This window comes from Chroicocephalus ridibundus, chromosome 11 (assembly GCF_963924245.1).
Source record: "Chroicocephalus ridibundus chromosome 11, bChrRid1.1, whole genome shotgun sequence".
Taxonomy (NCBI): domain Eukaryota; kingdom Metazoa; phylum Chordata; class Aves; order Charadriiformes; family Laridae; genus Chroicocephalus; species Chroicocephalus ridibundus.
This window is the reverse complement of record NC_086294.1, coordinates 3,115,675-3,133,506: the sequence shown is the minus strand read 5'-3', so window position 1 is coordinate 3,133,506 and position 17,832 is coordinate 3,115,675. Positions and strand designations below refer to the sequence as shown.

The following is a 17,832-nucleotide window of genomic DNA, read 5'->3' as shown; positions in this document are numbered from 1 at the left end:
AAAATTGGTAAATTCTGAAGAATCAAAATAACTAGAATTTGAGATGGAATCACTCCGTGACAGATGGTACAATGTGGTTTTTTTTATATATTGGAATTCTACCTTCCTGCTAATAACGTCTTCCCGATCGACCCTGCGCGCTGAGCTGGTGCCCACCTCTAGAGGGAACCAGTTAAGTTGTGCCTCCTCCAAAGGCATCCTCTCATCTCGCAGGACACCGATGCCATCGTTAATTACCAGTCCGATTTGAGTTTCGATAACTGGTCAGTACATGAACCCCACCTTCCAGATGAGTTGGTCTGGTTTTGAGTCTCACTTGGCACCGGTTCGTTAGCTCAGTTTGTAGAAATGGTTGTGTCTTTGCCCATCTCGTTAATGCTCGGTTCAAGGCCAGGTTGGAGCAACCTGGGCTGGTGGGAGGTGTCCCTGCCCAGGGCAGGGGGTGGCACTGGCTGGGCTTTAAGGTCCCTTCCAACCCAAACCGTTCTATGATTTCTCACTGGGCGTAAATTTAAGCTCATTAATCTAAACATCAGCAGCTGCTTTGGGTCCATCCTGCCTTTTGGGATGAGGAAGCCGGCTCTGGGAGACGGCTGTACGCTCTGTGAGCTGAGACAACCTTGATGGTGCAGCAAAAAATGCTTTTCAGTTGGTCTGTCAGTGCCGCGAGAGGTCTCTGATCCACGTCAGTCCCGCTTCTCCGTCTGCCTGCCTTCCCTATGTATTTTTAACTTTTTTCAAGAGATTGCTCGTTATGGCTGATTACATTATTTGCAACTTTTTTGTCTCCTTTGATGCCTGTGCCAGTGGTGCTTATGTAAAGGGGCTTGATGATATTGAATGGTGAGAATGAACAAATGCAGCGGGAATTCAATTGCTATTTTGCTCTCAAGCACAAGTGTTCTTTCTAAATCAAGTCTGACCACTTACTCTGTCAGTCAGCCACCTTGTTGGAGACACAGAGAAACTATTTCATTTACATTTAAGGGCAATTCTTGTTTGCCTGAAGTACTTCATTTTATTTGAAAGTTTTAGAATTGTGTAAGATTTCCAAGTGCCCTGCGTGCTTTAACACAAATTTGGCAGGAGCTGATCTTGATCTCGGCTGCAAAATCCTATGTATCGTGTGTGCCTGTCGAATAACTGGCCAGCGGTGCCCTGTCCTCGCTAAAGATGGGGAGTTTGAAGTTATTTATCAAATATCACACCGGGGTTATTGATGATGGGTGCTTTCAGATACTTTTAAAATTACATTTCTTAATCATACCACCATCAACATACATGCAACTTTAGAATTCGTGCTACAGACCACCTGATAATTAACGACAATTTAAAATACCTCATTGTAGTGTCGTTTACACCTCGATTAATCTAGTTGAAATAGCTCTTCTTAAATTTCAGATTTTAAGAGGCTTGTGAGTGTTTTCCAATAGTTTGGCAGTGCTTCCCGCGGGTGCCGTAAATCCTGGATTGCTCTGAATTTAGGGCCGTGTCCTGCAGCGCTCCAGAAGTCATCTCCGCTGCTGCCGCGTCCCCGCTCTGCTCTGATGTGCACCAAATTTGTGAAGTTTGTGTGCTAATCTGGCAGAGAAACTAATCCGCCACGGCGCATAGCTTTCTTTTGGACGAGGACGCTGAAATGAAGTGTTGAGATTTGGAGACGCCGCGGTAGGATGGGATGTGGCAGCCAACAGTTGGATTGTCGTAAACTGCCAAAGCCCCTCAGTCAGGGGAGCACACACGCTTCTTTCATAAAGGTTGGCAGTCCCGGTCGGGCAATTTCTAAAGAAGAATTGCCATCAGTGAGGTATTCAGAAGAAAAATGACTGTTCAAAAATGACTGTGCAAAAAAGCAAAATTTCATCGTACCATGGCGGGGACACTCAATTATAAACTTCTTTGCCTCTCTGTATTCAGACAGAGCGGGGTTTCTGTGCGCTTGATTCATCACACTTGGCTTGAGAGAGAGCACAACATCTCCAGATATCGGAGAGGCTGATTTTGTAGTGCTTCAATGTCGCTTTTATTCAGCCCCTACTCAATAGAGCTTTGTGTTCTTCTCGCTCCTAGAGATTGGAACTGCTGCTGCGGAGGCAGGAACGACGTGAAAATATGGACCATAAAAAAGATTGGCAAACTGGTGTTTCTCAAAAATATGACCTGTGCTTAAAACAACAGCAAAATCTTTATTTGACTTTTAAATCATGGCATCTTATTGTCTTTTGATTTTATTTTTTTTTCTTGAGCCTCTAAACAAAAGCGTAATATACTACAGCTCGCTGTGAACGAGGGATTTAAGACATGGCAAATCTACAGGAAAAAAACCCAACCCTGTCTTCAAACTAAAATCCCTTTTTGACGGGGCGTTATCGAGAGTACAGCTGTTGGGTGGTAGTGCCGAGCAGAGAGGAGCTGTGCTGGAGGCTGCAGCGAACGTGGTAAGAGAAAGGAGGGAGAAAAGAGCCTTGAAAACCCGGGTGCGAGCTGCACCACCTTGCAATGAGATGAAGGCTTACCGCAGCTCCACCTCTTAACTCGTAGGTCTTGTCTACGAAGCCTAGTGAAAAAGAAAGTCGAGGAGCAAGACACTAATATTCCAGAAAGCTGGCAGAGTTTTTCCTGTCTTGTTGATGCTGCATAGTCGTTCTCTCAACTTCAGTTTGTTTTCACCCAAATATATGCCGTTGCATCTGTCTACTTGGTCGTTCAGTGTTGGAAACAGACCTCTCGTCTTGACGGCACCTGGGTTTTTGTCCTCTGTAACTTGATTTGGAGCTGGAGGGAGGAAGAGGCTGGGCGCTTCGCAATGGGAACTTGCTTTTTGGTCCCAAAGTTAATAATGGGGTTGATGAAAAACACCATTTGGTGCATTGGCATGTGGTTGACGGTCTGTGGGACAGTAATGTATTCTGCGTGGGAACATCTGTCGTAAGGGAAGGGCTTGGGGAGGGGGAAAAGCACACGATGGAGCTGCAGATACTCCTTCAAAGTGACTCGTATACGAATGCACGGGATAGATTAATTAAAGGCAGAATGGAATTTCCCCAGCTTATAGAGAAAAGTGCATGGAGCGATCTGGTTCAGTGGTGTTACTGAGCAGCTGCTGGCTCCTGATGGTGCTTTTAGAGCGCGTTTACTGAGGGGTGTTGCAGGTTGCTCTGTCTCCAAAAGGACAGTACTCGGTGTTCGTCTCAGTTCACTTCGTGCTATTTTTACAGCTGTCTGTGTTCAAATGGCTCAGAATAACATGCTTGTCATTCACCTGTCAACTAAGAAATGTAACTCACTTCAGACTTCCTTCCCCTGAGAGTAGCTCCGATATGAGGAATATCTTCAATTAACCAAAATTTCTGTGCTGTCCCCTTCCTGCGTGCTCTTGAAAGGCAGGTGTTTACCAAAGGTCCTCTGTTCCAAGGTGACCTAGTTAAGGATGCTGCTGTGCAGCAGGTCCTGGTTTTGGAGTAAAGTTTTAGCATCACGAGACGCTATTTGAATTTTGGAGAATTGTGTCGGGATCTTCAAGATCACCTGTACCGGCAGATGTTTTTATTCAATAAATCGTGGCACAAACGGAGGGCTGGATGAAGAGCTTTCACTAGATAGAAGTACACGGAGTAGTTTAAGGCCATGCATTCGAATACCTGTACCTTGTCGCAGAGGTGCACTCCGTGCAACGCCAGCAAAACACCTCGAGCTTCGCAACACCACTGCACCGCTTGTGTAGGTGAAGGGCTTGATGAGGCTCCCAGTTCTTTTGTGTTGACGCACAGTAGGATGTAGAAACGTTTCAAGAAAAACGGAGCATCCCTACGCTTCTGGACATGAGAAGACTTAATCCTCAGATGCGTGGGAGCTGGATTGGTTTTTTAATTGTGTGATTGCTGCTGTCTCACTCAAGTGGGAATGGGCTTTTAGCTGTAACTTCAAGTGCTGCACGTGTTACTGGAGAGAACTTAACCAAATTGGGATCTTACAATGTCTTGTTTGAATGACTGTGGTTTTAGGATCTGATGAGTTACGATTTTATGGCTAGAGAAGGAACAGACGTCATTAGAGGCTTCAAAATTGGTTAGAAGTGAACGAGTGCAGATGCTTTGTATTTCGTGATGGGTTACTGGTCACTGTTGGGGGCAGGTAAAATGTTTCCTACAAAAGAAAATGAAACCCAATTCTAACAGTTGTGTTGTGTTTTCTCCCGCCTCTGACACAGGTTGCCAACTTGGCCTGTTCCATCTCCAACAACGAAGAAGGCGTGAAATTGGTTCGCATGTCAGCCAGCCAGCTTGAAGCCCTGTGTCCCCAGGTAATGAAGAGCGTAAGAACATAAGACATACCCTAATGAGTTGGGCAACTGCTCCTGCTTAGCGCATGTTCTGGCCTCTTAGTGTCCGTCTACGGACTTGCTGCAGAACTTGGCTTTTTCCTTCATATCTGTAGAGAACGAAATGCAGCGTAAGCATCAAGACTTAGAAACTTTAAAATACATCACAAAGGAATTAGCGATACAATTGAGTCTTTTTTCCATAATAGCTCAAATTTCATTTGGCCAGGGTATTCTAATAACCTGCGAGACAGTAAACTGGCGAAGCTTCAGTGCTTTTACTGGGCAGGTTCATGTTGCAGGAAGATGTCTTGTGAAGACGCTACCGCTGCTCCTGTGCACGCTGTAAGATGAATTACAGATATATTATTTTTTGCCTGAGTAGAATATAAATATGCCCCAAAAAATCTTCTCGATAGAATGGGATCAGAGGAAGCTGGCTACGCCTGAAGAGTTTGAACCTGGCTGAGACTACCTTTTAATTAATAACTTTTTAATGGAAAAAAGGAAATTAAGTTTATATAAGCACTAGACTATCTTCTTCCATTTTGACAGCCCTGATGTTTTAAATGTCAACAAGCAGATACTTGGATGAACCCCCGAAGACTACAGCGCACTCTCAATTCTTGTAATTTGCATTTTTTTTAAAGCAACAGGAAATTCAGATCTAAACTGTACAAATAAGCTGTTGTTGGTGACGAGGAGCTAATGGGAAGTATTTACTCAAAAAGTCATTCAAACGGTATTTTATGAAAATAAGGCGTATTGTCTCAGGATTATTTGGAATTTGTTCAGATTTTCCCATATCGAATAGTCCCTTTAAAACCAGTTGAAAGGAAGAGAGGGGGGAATTTTGAGGGACTAGGTAAAGATAGTGTGAAGAGCAGGACTATTTTACTTTTTGCGTTACTTTTAAGTGACAGTGCTATTAAATAGGTGAAGGTAGACACCACAACATAAAACATTAAATACTTTTTATGAGGCCTTTTGTCATCCTGGGGCGATTTCTGTGGTCCTCGCTCCCAGCTCAGGCGCGGGGGCCGGTGCCTCGGCTGCGTTGGCCGCCCAGCTCTCTGCCTCCCACCTCTGGGGCAAGACGTGTCTATGGCTCCTTAAAACCAAAGGCCAAGTTTTACAGTTGGAACCAAGGACGTGGAAGAAAAAGCTTTTAAAAATACATCTTCTCTGGTATAAGGGCTTGCTCTTTCCTAAAGCAGCCGACTAGGCTGGACGTATTTTATTTTATTTTTGTTATCTCCAAGAATATGGGTGTCTAATGCATGTTGTTCCAAACAAATGGTGATGTTTTTTGAAAATAGTCGTCTTAAGAAAGTTAGGTTTTCTTTGAATCTAAATGTTTCTGGTAGTTGTCCAAGTCTGTGGGGGTGTTTTTCTTTCCCCTTCCCATTGCTGCAACTGTGTGTATTTCAAACTCTTCTATCTTTGTTTTTCCAACAGCTGCCTATTTAAATAAATCTCCTCCTTTATAAAATAAACACCATGATAGTCAACACAAAAAATGAAGCGATAGTCAGTCGTCACCAAACTGTAGTCACGTCTGCTGAAGTGCAGTTGTTAACCTTTAACTTGAGGGATTATGGATAATACGTTTAAGAGGCATTGGAAGCTTTGATTAGCTATAAATGGGCGAGGGCTCAAACTGATGGATTTTGGCTTGGCAAAGGGCACGTATCGGAACTTCCAAGTTCTGATGCTCTCCTGCGCGCTCTTGCCTTAATTTCGGGGTCGTCACCGAGAGATTAGTCAATGACACTTCAGGTGTTCATCGCACTTGAAAGAGTGCTTTTATATTGCGTTACATGTTGTCTGGTTGATTCTTTAATGCTCGAAGAGTATTTAAACGTGTCGTGAATCCCGAGAGATAATCGGGGCACCTGTCTACGCTGTTTTACAAGCGGCATCTCCGCTTTCTCCTGACAACACAGAAGTTTGTCTCATGCCAGTCTCAGTGATGCGGCACGCTGCCATCCTCCTTAACTGCCTTACTGAACGCTCCCCAGACTTTGATTACTCTGTATAATCTCTAAATGCTTCTCGATAAAAAGAGCAGCATAGTGGGCTTTCGTTTCCTTTTTTAGACGATTACCTGTTTACTTCGCAATTCCTGGTGGGAATCCTCGAATCATTTTAGGTGGCTGTGCTGAACAAAAGTGTGAGATAGGCATAAAACACAGATTTAATCCAATGTTATCTGCCTTTTTCTTGGTTTTTTTTGCTTAGATGGTATTTTTCCAGGAAGATGCTGGATTCGGAATGAGTCAAGTCAATCAGTAATTACAATAGTCTCTGAAACTCAAGTGAATATATCAATATCACACAGAAATATGATGTATGAAATTTAATTTGAGGTATTGCTGTGGTTGAAAGGATGAAACTGAAATTTAATGCACTTGAGTAAGTCCCCAGGTAACCTCTTAAATAGCTTAGCTGAGTAGTGGCCATTCTGGGAGTAGGGAACTCCTGGTTAAAGAATGATTTCTGCAGAAATCAATCTGTGGAGTTAATTATAAAAGCTGTATCTCAAATAGAGCAGTTACTCGATCTGTTGCCAGAACTAGCCTTTTTGAGCCGGCAGCAGGAGTAAGGAACATGCAACACTTCAAACTGCTTAGGGAAAACTTGGAAGTTTTCTTGGTACGGACAAGAACTCATTCATCGACAATGTCACCTGCGGGTTCGGACGTTCTCGGGTTTGAAATTTAATTCTTTGCGGAAAATTTTTCATTTGTAAAGTCTCTACGAAAGCAAGCAGTTAAATTTGTTTAGTGTGGCTGTGTTACTGCAAATCAGCTCTTCCTCGAGAGTAACATCATCCTTCCTGCTTGTGAGTCCCTGGCCAATTAACGCAGAAATTAATGCAAAGTTGAAGACTTAATGTGATATTTAGAGCTCCCTTTTGAACAGGAGGAACTGTTTGGAAGAGCTGTGCATGCTCCGAAGGAGCCAGCTGGGTGACTTGGGCCAGGCTGGGTTTGCAGGGAAGAAATAAGGCAGCGGTAGGGGGTCACTGGTGGTTTTTTGCACGACACCTTGACTTACAAGCCAGCCTGAATTCTGTTTTCGAGGACGTGCGTTGCTGAAACTCTGTATATTGAAGTGAAACAACTTTGTCCAGCATCTGCAGTCCTGCAGCTTCATGCCTTGCTAGGTGGCGGGGGAAACAGGCCTGTCTGTAGTGGGTTAAGGTGAAGGGACAGAAGCCCTCCATCGCTACAGTTACATGTTTTTAAAAAAAAGAAAAATGCTTAAGATGTCTTTCGTAGTGGGAATGGACAAGTATACTGCTGTGAAATGCTTGGAATGGTTGCCTGTGCTTCCATGTGCCTAGCAGAGCGCTGGGGGAAGTTTTCTTTGCTGCCTTGCTAAACACAGAGCTTGCCAATGGTAAATTAGTGAAAGATTTTGTTTATCTCGACTTGAAAACCTGGATCCTTGCTCGTAACTCTGGCTTCTGAGTTCTGTTTCCAAGAAGTACTTGCTTTGGGAGCCTGCAAAAGCTGTTTTGTAACAGCGTTTTGCATTAAAGATGTCTGAGAAGAGAGCTTAACCATAGGAGTGTTTCTGATCGTACAAGCTGTAGGTGTTTGGAAAGCACCAGTGACAATGCCCCGGTACAGCTCTTGAAAGGAGAGAGTGTTGCTCCAGCCCTTTGATGTGACAGTCTGCTGTCACTTGCAGCTGCTTTTACCAGCTCTATGTTGACTTTCTCATTCTTTGACTCCTCCATGAAGTTCCTGTATAGACTTCTAAGGAAATTGCAGTCAGGCTGGGAGTTTTAGAAAATAATTATGGATTAGAATTTCCATCAGGTTGGGTGTTTGCTTCTGCCAGCGAAAGCCGGAGCATGTCGATTGCTCTTGAGACCGATCATCTTCTGGGAAGCGGACCTGCATCTCCCTGGTGTGCACACGCAGGACCTGGTCTCCCATGCGTAAGGAGGTGCCGGTTGCCTTCCTCCTCTGCTGCCGCAATAGCTCATCCTCCTTGGAAGGCCTGGGAGGGCACCAGGCAGTGTCTCTGCCTGTCCCTTCCATGCTGCCTCCACACCTACCTTAGCACAGGCAGCGTGTTCGGCACAGCTCATCGGCCCCTGCACAGTCAAGTGAGTGTTGCCCGTTAAACAGGCTCCAGATAATTCTGGGATTAAATTACACTTTTAATAAAAATAAATTGGCCCTTCTCATATTAACTTCGTGTTTTAATAATTGCTGTTCCACGTCCTTACATTCCAATTTCGAAACGCTTCAAAAGCCATTTGCTGCTTATAGATTTCTGATGAGGCAGATGGTTACATATGCTGCTCACACCTACTGACACAGAGAGACAAAATACCACAGCATAAGGAATCCCATGTAGGGGTTCCAAATAGCACAAAAACTTCTGCTTAAAAGTTGCAGCGTCTCAGAGAAACAAAAACCACCCTCCAGTCCGCCCCCTCGAATCACCCAAACCCAAACGTGAGAGGCAGACTTTCTCTCCTCAGGTCCCCAGTTTCTGCCAGTTCCCTGGTGGCGGTTGGAGAAGGAGATAACTTCATTTTTTCCTACAGTAAAGACTTAATATCGAACAATTGTCCCCTTTTTTTTTCACTTCGAAAGACTCGACAGATTTTTTGGATGTACTAACTAGCAGATCTCTCTCCAGACTGTTTAATTACAGGTGCTTGAAATATTTTATTGGCATTGAGTAGAAATGCTTACATAAAAATAAGCTTAACCCTTGGGTTGCAGTTTTGTATCGTGTAGGCGTGCCGTGAAGAAGGGCCAGCACAAGACAGGAGTTGGCCATCAAAGGAACAATATTAGAAACTCAAGCAGTTACTGATGCATTCAAAAGAAGCAAACATAAGAGAAAGGGATTCGATTCTGTAGAGGGAGGTATGTCAGCAAGGACCCTATGTTTTCATCGCAGGCGCGGAATGATCTGTGGAGTGCAGTAGCAGAGCAGCTTCCAGAAAAGCCACAGAGTCCCCGAAACCCCCAAAGCTTCAGCAACTTGAGTCAGGGAAACACAAAATGAAGCATTTTACGAACCGTTCACAAATGGACACCAAAACAAAGGGCACCAGAATCCTTGCAGCTTTTACATTGACTGGTACTATAATACCAGTCGTCAGCTACAAATGAAAATGTTTTTTCCATATACGAAGAAGTCGATAGCGTTAATTATCTATACACAATATGCAAATAGTAAATACTGTGACAGCAGTATGTGCAAAACTGGCAAAGGTCATGTTATTCCAGTAGAAGTGTGTGGATCTGTGGGTCATCCTAGCGCTGCAACAACGGGAGTAAATACCTCTGCCGGGGTGCCCGCGGTCGCTCTGTGCCTAACTTGCAGGAAGGGAAAGTGCTCAAAGTGCCTTTCATACATTGGAACAAAGTATCGGAAATCAAAGCAAACTTCTCCTCCTCCTTTTGGTGCATCAGCCTCCCTACACTTGCTGGTCACTGCCATTACAGCCAGAGAAAGTGCAAAACAATCTCCTCTCTGTTTCGCTTCCAGGCATTTCGGCTCATCCGAGGCTGCCGAGTGCTTTTTGCTGTATTGAAGTGTGGGGGGGGGTTGGCGCATGTAGACAGGCGGACGCAAACCTGGGGTTGGATGTAACTGGAAGCGACTTAAATGTCCTGCTTATGAACGCTTTTTTCCACTCGGAGCAAAGTACAATTAGGAGCAGGGAGAGAGACATGAGTAGGGTGAACGCTGGAGGTAACTGACATCTGGCGTGTGTAAAATTAAATTATGAGCAGCTTCTTACAAACTGCCAGTAAGCAAGCTATGCTTTCGTTAATACAGAAAAATACAGGTGTTAAAATCCACCTGAGCAAGGGGAGTCCTGGTTGGGCTCAGCTGGGGCGGTGGCTTTGGTGGTGAGGTCGTGAATTCGTTTGTTGGCCGTTTGGAAAGCTGTGAGCTGAGAATCGCGCTTTTGCTTCTACCTTACGACTCGCCCTCCGTGGCACGGCAGCGCTCTGAGGCAGCAAGAAGATAGAGCAGAGGAGAGGCACTGCATCGTGCGATCACCAGTTTTGGCAGGTTCGATAAGAGACTTCTTCCCTTCAGCCTTTGCTCCAAAGGGCAAAGCTGGGATCACTGCTTCTGCCCTCGGTCGCTCTCGCGTCTTCTTCCCAAAGCAAACTTGCTCCTGCTGTCTGCTCCACGAGCTCCCTTTCGCCCACTCCGGAGTAAAACTGATTTTTGCATCCCAGCTGGGGCTTGGTTTGTGCGTGTCCCTTTTCTCTCTGCCCCTGAGATATGATAGCCGATGGGTGGGTGTTATTAGCTTTTTTTATTTTTGCAAATGCCAAATATCCTGGATTTGAAGGCCATGGAGCTACTTTCCAACTCATCGCCCAAATGCTACAAGAAAGCCGGTAAACCAAGATCTTTATTTAAAACCAAGTGAGTTATTTAGGAACAGCAGATATTTTGCTTGTAAAGAAAAGGTGTGTATTGAGGAGAGGGGAGAGGGCTGGGTGTTTGTTTTAAAGCTTTTGAAACTCGAAAAGCTCCTCCTTGTTGTAAAAACTCTTCTTTGTTGTGGCACAGTAGCATCCTAAAACCGATAGGAGAGTAAGGAGCAAAGTTAAAGCGGCTGCAGAAAGAAGAGTCTCCTGTAAAGAGCAGAAAGTCCCTACCAAAAAGACTGAGGCAGGTAGGGATTGCAATGCCCAATAAATAGGTGACAGTTTTCTTCTCCCAGGTGCTGTTTCTTCCTTTGGCCCTGCCAGCCAAGCGTTCAAAACTGTTCTTTGTTGGAACACCACCGTGTATAAGACCTTTCTTCTGGTGCCTGTCAGTCTTTTGGATGGGAGGCTGTAAGGCGAGGCTTGAAGCCATCCTAAATTAAGCCTAAAAAAATTAATTCTGGGTGAGCCAGTGGCTTTAATTTACCCACGAAGTATATCTAAGGTTAAGATGTTCTCAGTCCTGGAATAACTGTGCTTTTTAAGAGAGCTTCTGCGGTCTTGTAACCCAGGGTGCTTTACCCAGAAGCGCTTTGGGGAACCTGGGAGAATCCTGCCCTGCAAAGGTATAAAGATGTAAATTCAGGCTGATGTCTTTAGTTTTGACAGGGAAAATTAAAAAAGAAAAAAAGAGAAAAGAAAAAGAAAAGAAAAAGGAAAGAAGAGAAAAGAAAAAGAAAAAGAAAAAGAAAAAAAAGAAAAAAAAGAAAAAAAAAAAGCAGGTTCTTCCCAAGGAAGACGTGAGGATTTGAGGTAGAGATTGAGACATCAGTGGAGAGTCTTTTGCCTCCCCAGCCTCCCCGATCTCGGGGGTGTTGCCAAGCCCTGGCTGGTGCTGCGGGAAGCTGGGAGGCAGAGCAGAGCGACTCCAAGGAACCCGCTGGAACCACGTTATGGAGCGTAGCGCTGTCTGACTTGAACATTGCAATTACTACATGAAACAAAGCACCGATAAAAATAGTGTGTTTTCTTGCCATGCTTCATTTCCTTCTGGATAGTCTCAAAAATGTCCCTGTTTGAGTCTTTTCTTTGTACGACTCCAGTGAGTCATTGTGATCACAGTGCTCTGGCAGCGTTTTGAAAAAACTCTGAAAGACAGAATATTTCTCTGAATTTGCCAAATGTTTTACATGGAAGCCGCTACATTTCAGGTAGTCTGGCCATGTGCTTCCTATTTTTTTAACTATATATATATATATATAGCTCCTTCCTGTAAGAGTTACTCATATTTTAAATTAATTGCCCGATGCTTCATGGTTTTTGGAGAAGCCATAGTGTACTTTGATCAGTGCCTTCCCCCCCCACTCCCCAAGTGTTCATTTTTAGATTATAAAGGAATCATATTCCTGCTACATACACAGACTATTTCAGATCCAGCATCCCTGTCCTTTTCCCATGTCTGTCTCAGCATCTGTTGGAAGATAAATCCCTCCGTGCTGGATCCAGGCGCCATGTAAGAGCGTATTGACTCCGAGAGAGAATTTGCAGGCGTTTGTCGGTAGTCCCTGGGCTGTTGCCCCAAGGAGACGTGTGGGGCATGGCCAGGGTAACTCGCCCACGTAAATGCCAAGCTCGACGTACTTGGCAGAGCAAAGCGTCTCATCACCCCCGCTGAAAGGGAATGTTGGAACCACTTTGCACGTGGAGATTGAGGATGTGCTACAGAAGAGGCCTGTTGAGCTGCATCTGCTGTCTTCAATTTCTTCCTGGGCGCACGCGCACCCGCGCGGGTTTCCTAAGCTGTAGTTTTGTCTTTATTTCCACGGTGACACTCAGTAGCCTTTGATCTGCCCGCCAGGTTGTCCTCGTCTCGGGCGCCGCTGGCTGCTTTCCAAATGCAAGACACGTCTGCTTGTGAGGGACACCTTACCCGCTAGTTGCGCTTGGCCACTTTTTTAAAATACGTGTGTCGTGGCCGTGCGTTTTTTACTGAAAAAAGGAAGGGGGTTTTTTTTTTTTGGACAAGCTGCCTGTTTGGTGGACGATGGGGCGGGTTGTGCCTCCCTGCGTTTGGATGTGGTGGTGACGCACCGTTTGAGTTTCTTGAGCCCTGTATCTATGACAGCTCTTCCATTAGGTGTGAAGAGCTGCTTAACGTGGGCATCTGGGGTTGGACGTGTGCTGTTGACAAAGATTAATTGTTCCGACAGCTGCTGCTGTCCAGACATACATCACACAGGTACACAGGCCATATGTTCCTTCCACGTTAACGCTGACCTGGCTCAGTGCGTAGAGGGTGGGTTTGTATCTGATATTAGCCAAGGTGGCGAGAAGAGAGCAGGAGAAAATGTCCTGACCCTCGGTATCACCATCTTCTCTATCTCCGTAGTTACAGTTACTATCAGGATAAAAGCTGGGAGCAGATTTCTGGAGCGTTGTCTGTTTTACTCTTTATTGCCAGGACACCGGTTATTTGGATTCGCCTTCATAAAACTTTGGATATCTAGATTTTGATTGATAGGTGGATAATTTATTACATCAATCAGATGGGCAAGAAATGCTGTCGCCTAGACTAAAGCAGCAGGGCTCTGGAGCAGAGGAGAGGCTCCCCTTTGTAAAAACTTTGTCTCTGTTTGATTTTAAAATTTTAAACGTCGTTTTCTTGGGTGTTGCGAGGTGTTTGTGGGGGCTTTCAGGGCTCGAGAACCGTGATCTTACCAGAGGCTGGCAGAGCAGCGTGCAGCGTGGCCGGCGGCAGGTCTCTCTCCGAAGGGACGCCCTGATTATTTCAGCCGCCTGCGCAGGAGGTGAGACCTCGGGGTCTGGTTTGAGGAAGGGGCAGCAGCAGAGGACCCCGTGCTCTTCACGAAGGTCGGGGGCACCGGCCTTACTGCCAGGGTTCGAAGGCGGGTTCCATCCCTGCAGGTCTCCCGAACAGATTGCCGCTCATGCCAAATATTTTTTCCCATTTGTCTGTGTTATCCAACCTCTCGAGCTCCTTTTGATTTGTGACCCAGACTCGCAGCCTCCATCTCCAGAGGCGGGATGGGAGCGTGGAGAGCTTTTCTGCGGATTTTCCTCGCTCGCTGCTAATTTCTAGCCTCCCTCGGGTGAATCAGCCTCCTTCTCCTGCCTGATTCATTCACTGCCATCGTGATGTGTTTGACATCACCATCATTCCTACGTTTAGTGAGTTATATATTTTTTTTAATGCTTTGTGACACTTTTAAATGGAGCAGGCAGAGAAAGTAGATTTTGGAAAACCAGGAACATCTGGTGTTTGCGTGTTTTGTTCGGCAACTTTGTGAAATTAATACGGTCCTGAAGTAGAGAAGAAAAATGACACATTGAACTTATAAGTTAATTCGCTCTAGCTTTCGGGTGCTTGGAAATAAAGCTAAGATAGTCATGTTGGTCTGATGCGATGGTTTCTCACGCCTGGCGTGTTTCCAGGTCATTCTCCTGGAGCACCGTGGAGCAAGAACAGGAGCAGGCTTTCGAGGTTGCTTTCTTCCCGCACACAAAGAGACTTTTTTGGTCATTTAACCCACCAGTTAGTTGGCACAGCATAAGCTTTATTGCCCAGCGGTGTAATGTTTGTTCTGGTTAGAAAAACAAAGGTCTGGAGCAAATTGCAGTCTCGGGGTTTGAAGAAAATGAGTAGGGGGGTGTTCAGGAGGAGCATCTCCTGTGTCCTCTCCTGTTCCCTGGCTAATCTGATGTTCTCTGCAGGTACTATAGCAATTACTGGCAAGGGACCAAGTACAGCTCTAAGGAAAAGAAAATAAATGCAAAATTTATCTTTAATTTTGTGTTTGCATGTTGTTTCTACTTCGGGCTGTGTAAGCTTCATCCTTTTCTGACCTTTTTTTCTCAAGTTCTGGCGAGTAGCTTAGGAAATGCAGCCTCCGGCGTACGAAGTGTCATCCTGTCTGAAATATTTAACAGCGCAACCTGCGCTCAGAAAGCAACACCTTTTTAACGTGAGCTGTTGAAGGAAGGTGAAGCCAGCTCGCGTGAACGCTTGCCAAGTGTGCTCGCGTGTAATAACTGACCACAAGAAATGTGGAAGCGGGTGTGAGTTGGATGCGAGAGCAACAAAATAAACACTGTTGTGTTTAGACGTCAAGTTCCTGAAAACTGATTAAACTTGCTTTGTTTGCTGGGGAGTCCGTCGGATAAACATATGGAAGCTAATTGTTTCGTTAAGGGTGTGTTTTAAAAATTCAGAGGTGTTTTGCAGGTCATTAATGCTGCGCTGGCTCTGGCTGCGAAACCCCAAAGCAAGCTGGCTCAAGAAAACATGGATCTCTTCAAAGAGCAGTGGGAGAAGCAAGTCCGCGTGCTGACGGATGCCGTGGATGACATCACTTCCATCGATGACTTCCTGGCTGTATCAGGTAATCAGGGGTTTGATCTCGGAAAGAATCATTTTCGTAACTGAGCTGATTCCTGGAAACGGGTGGTTTCGACACGTGTTTTGGAGTCTTCTCGGCTGTTTGGAAGGAGCGGTGTCGGTACGCATCACCTGGCAGGCGTCATCTTCTGCCGAGCTCGGTGCGAAAACAGAGCAGGAGATCTTGGCACAAGGAGAGGTATTTTTGTAGTGTGAAAACGGTGATAGTTTAGTTCGGCAGGTACTCTAGAAACCTGTCATTGCACTTGCAGCGTGTGCAGGAATACATGTATATATTTATGTGTCAGTAGACAGATCGGCTTAAACATAGCGAAAGACGCTTCCCGTCTCGAGATGGCGAATTGCTAGCTGAACTACCGGTGAGTTGCCATCTAGCTGCTGGAGACGAACCTCACCCCTAACGTCGGGGGAAACAGAGTAGGTTTATGTTCAAGTTATGAACTATCAAATAAGACGATCCCTCAATTCACAAAACCATAGAATCAGAGAATGGTTCGGGTTAGAAGGGACCTTAAAGACCATCTGGTTCCAAGCCCCTGCCATGGGGGGGGACACCTCCCACTAGACTCTTCTTCTGTAAACAAAAATGAATATCAAACCACGGTCGTACGAGTTAATTAAAATAAAACTCGTCCTGTAGAAGATGTTCTGTGAATGTTTTTGACCGTATCAGCTTTAGTGAAGCTTCTAAAGTTTTTAAACAAGATTAGATAATTATAATAGATTAATAATTCCGTTTGGCACAGTGGTGGCCAAAATAATCTGTTTTATCAGCATCATTGATAAAGACCCTTTATTGGCTGCTGTGAGCTAGAAATAAGGGGGGCGATTTTATTCCCACATCCCCTAATTCTGCTCGGATCAGAGGACAGGGTGATGTAACGGGGTGAATTGTGTCTGCAGTAGCGCTCGCGAGTTGCCACTACAGACTGAGGGTCTGATTTTCCTGGTGCAAACGGGGCTGGGCATTGCGAGTGACCTAAAAACTCTGGCTGTAAAGAGAGATTTCCCAGGGAGACGTGTGGCATCAGAAGTACCGGGTGAACATACCTAGGAAAAGTAAACAAAAACTCGGCAGGCCTGAATTCAAAGACCGTCTTTTTTTTAAACGCTAAAAAAAAAGAAAGAAAGGCCAAAAAAACCCCAAGTAATGTTTCTGCGGTGAATCACCTGTATTATACGTGTCGTATTGTGGTTCCGTGGGTTCTGAGTAAAAATTTTCTTCGCAATGAGTAAGCATAAACTTACTGGGCAACTGAACGTCCTAGTCCTTTGCGTCGGTCTGCGTGCTCGTCGCTGCAGCGCTAGCTGAAATTGCACAGCTGCGAGGAGCCTATTTCTGGGGAAACATATTTAGGGGGAATTGTCTGCCGAAGTTCACGGCTCCACTTGGAGTTTGCCCACAAGCGTATGAAACATTTTAAAAGAGAAGAAGCTGTCAGTCTGCAAGAACGGCAAGTCTGTATGTACCCCCCTCGCTGGACTTTACTGGCAGGTGTGGCTCCAGATGGGTCCAACGACGGGAACGGGGTGGTCTCCGTCCTCCTGTAGGTCATTCGAGGAGATGCAGACTGCGCTTTTGAGGGTTCTTGAGAGTTCTGCTTTTGAACTCTCAAGAGTTCCAAGGGCTTGGCAATAAGCAGGGAGCGCTGCTTTTCCGACTCGGGAGAGAGCTCACCTCGAGAGTGCGCTTGCCACCCAAAATGATGCCATGGAAATGCGGTAGTTTGAGACTACTTCAGATGCTCGAGTGCCTTCAGCAATTATTTGTAGGTGCCGCGTTATCAAAGAGATGTTAGGAAAATATTTATCGCTTTAAATATTCTTTGTTTGAACTTTGATGAATGTTTTCCATATAAATGCCACAACTCCGATGCGTCTGCTGAAAGTCTAAACTTCTCTTTGGATAAAATCGTGACAAGCGTGATTTATACCAGGTTCCGTTTGGGGTTATTAGGACGTCTGTGCATGGTAGGGTTTTATCAGATACTAACTGGGATGTGAGTGGAATGAAAAAGTGTCTGATGGGTCTGTGTGTGTGTGTGTAATAGCACATTCCCACAATGTGTTGTGTTGAAGTGTATCCTCTATTGTTCAGCCTACACTACAGAATTATGCGCAAGTAAAAGCTTGGTGAAAGAGATGTTGGGTTTAGATAATAGCAGAATATCACGCAAGAATAAGGATGCTTAAAACCTGCAGATAAGCTTGCAGGTTACATTTTACGGAGGGCATAGCATGAGAAGGCCCCTGCTGAGCTCGGACAACGGCCTGGCGATGGCTAATTGTCAGTGCCTGGGAGATTAATAAGGGAGGAGTTGGCTGAAGATCTTCCCTACACTCTCCGAACTATGAGTGATTTGCAGCTCAGGGAGCTCCAGCGTCAGAGGTGTTATCTACCGAACAGTCCTTGACAGGTTTTTCTCGTCAGGTTTTTCTCGTTTAAGCTTGTGTTAGTTGCTCTTCCAACCATTACAAACCACTGGCGCCTCCATCACCCTGTGCAAAATTCACGGCTTAACGGTGCTCTGTGTGAAGAACCTCCAGGGTCGCCTGTTTGCTTCGTTTGATGCCCCTAGTTGTAGTAGAAGACGGTGAAGAGGTTTTTTCCCTACTCGCTTTCTTGGTGCTGTTTGTAAATGTACAGACTTGTGTCATACGCT

The 17,832-nt window shown here is 45.3% G+C and overlaps 1 protein-coding gene across 3 annotated transcripts in view; it reads left to right on the top strand.

The window, feature by feature from the left end:
• Nucleotides 1-17,832, top strand: part of CTNNA1 (catenin alpha 1) — a 122,222-nt gene that overhangs the window by 82,621 nt on the left and 21,769 nt on the right. For all 3 annotated transcript variants that reach the window (XM_063348694.1, XM_063348695.1, XM_063348696.1), the window contains exons 10-11: nucleotides 4,211-4,303; nucleotides 14,996-15,152. In XM_063348694.1, coding sequence (XP_063204764.1) covers nucleotides 4,211-4,303; nucleotides 14,996-15,152 — 250 coding nt within the window. The remainder of the gene's footprint in view (nucleotides 1-4,210; nucleotides 4,304-14,995; nucleotides 15,153-17,832) is intronic.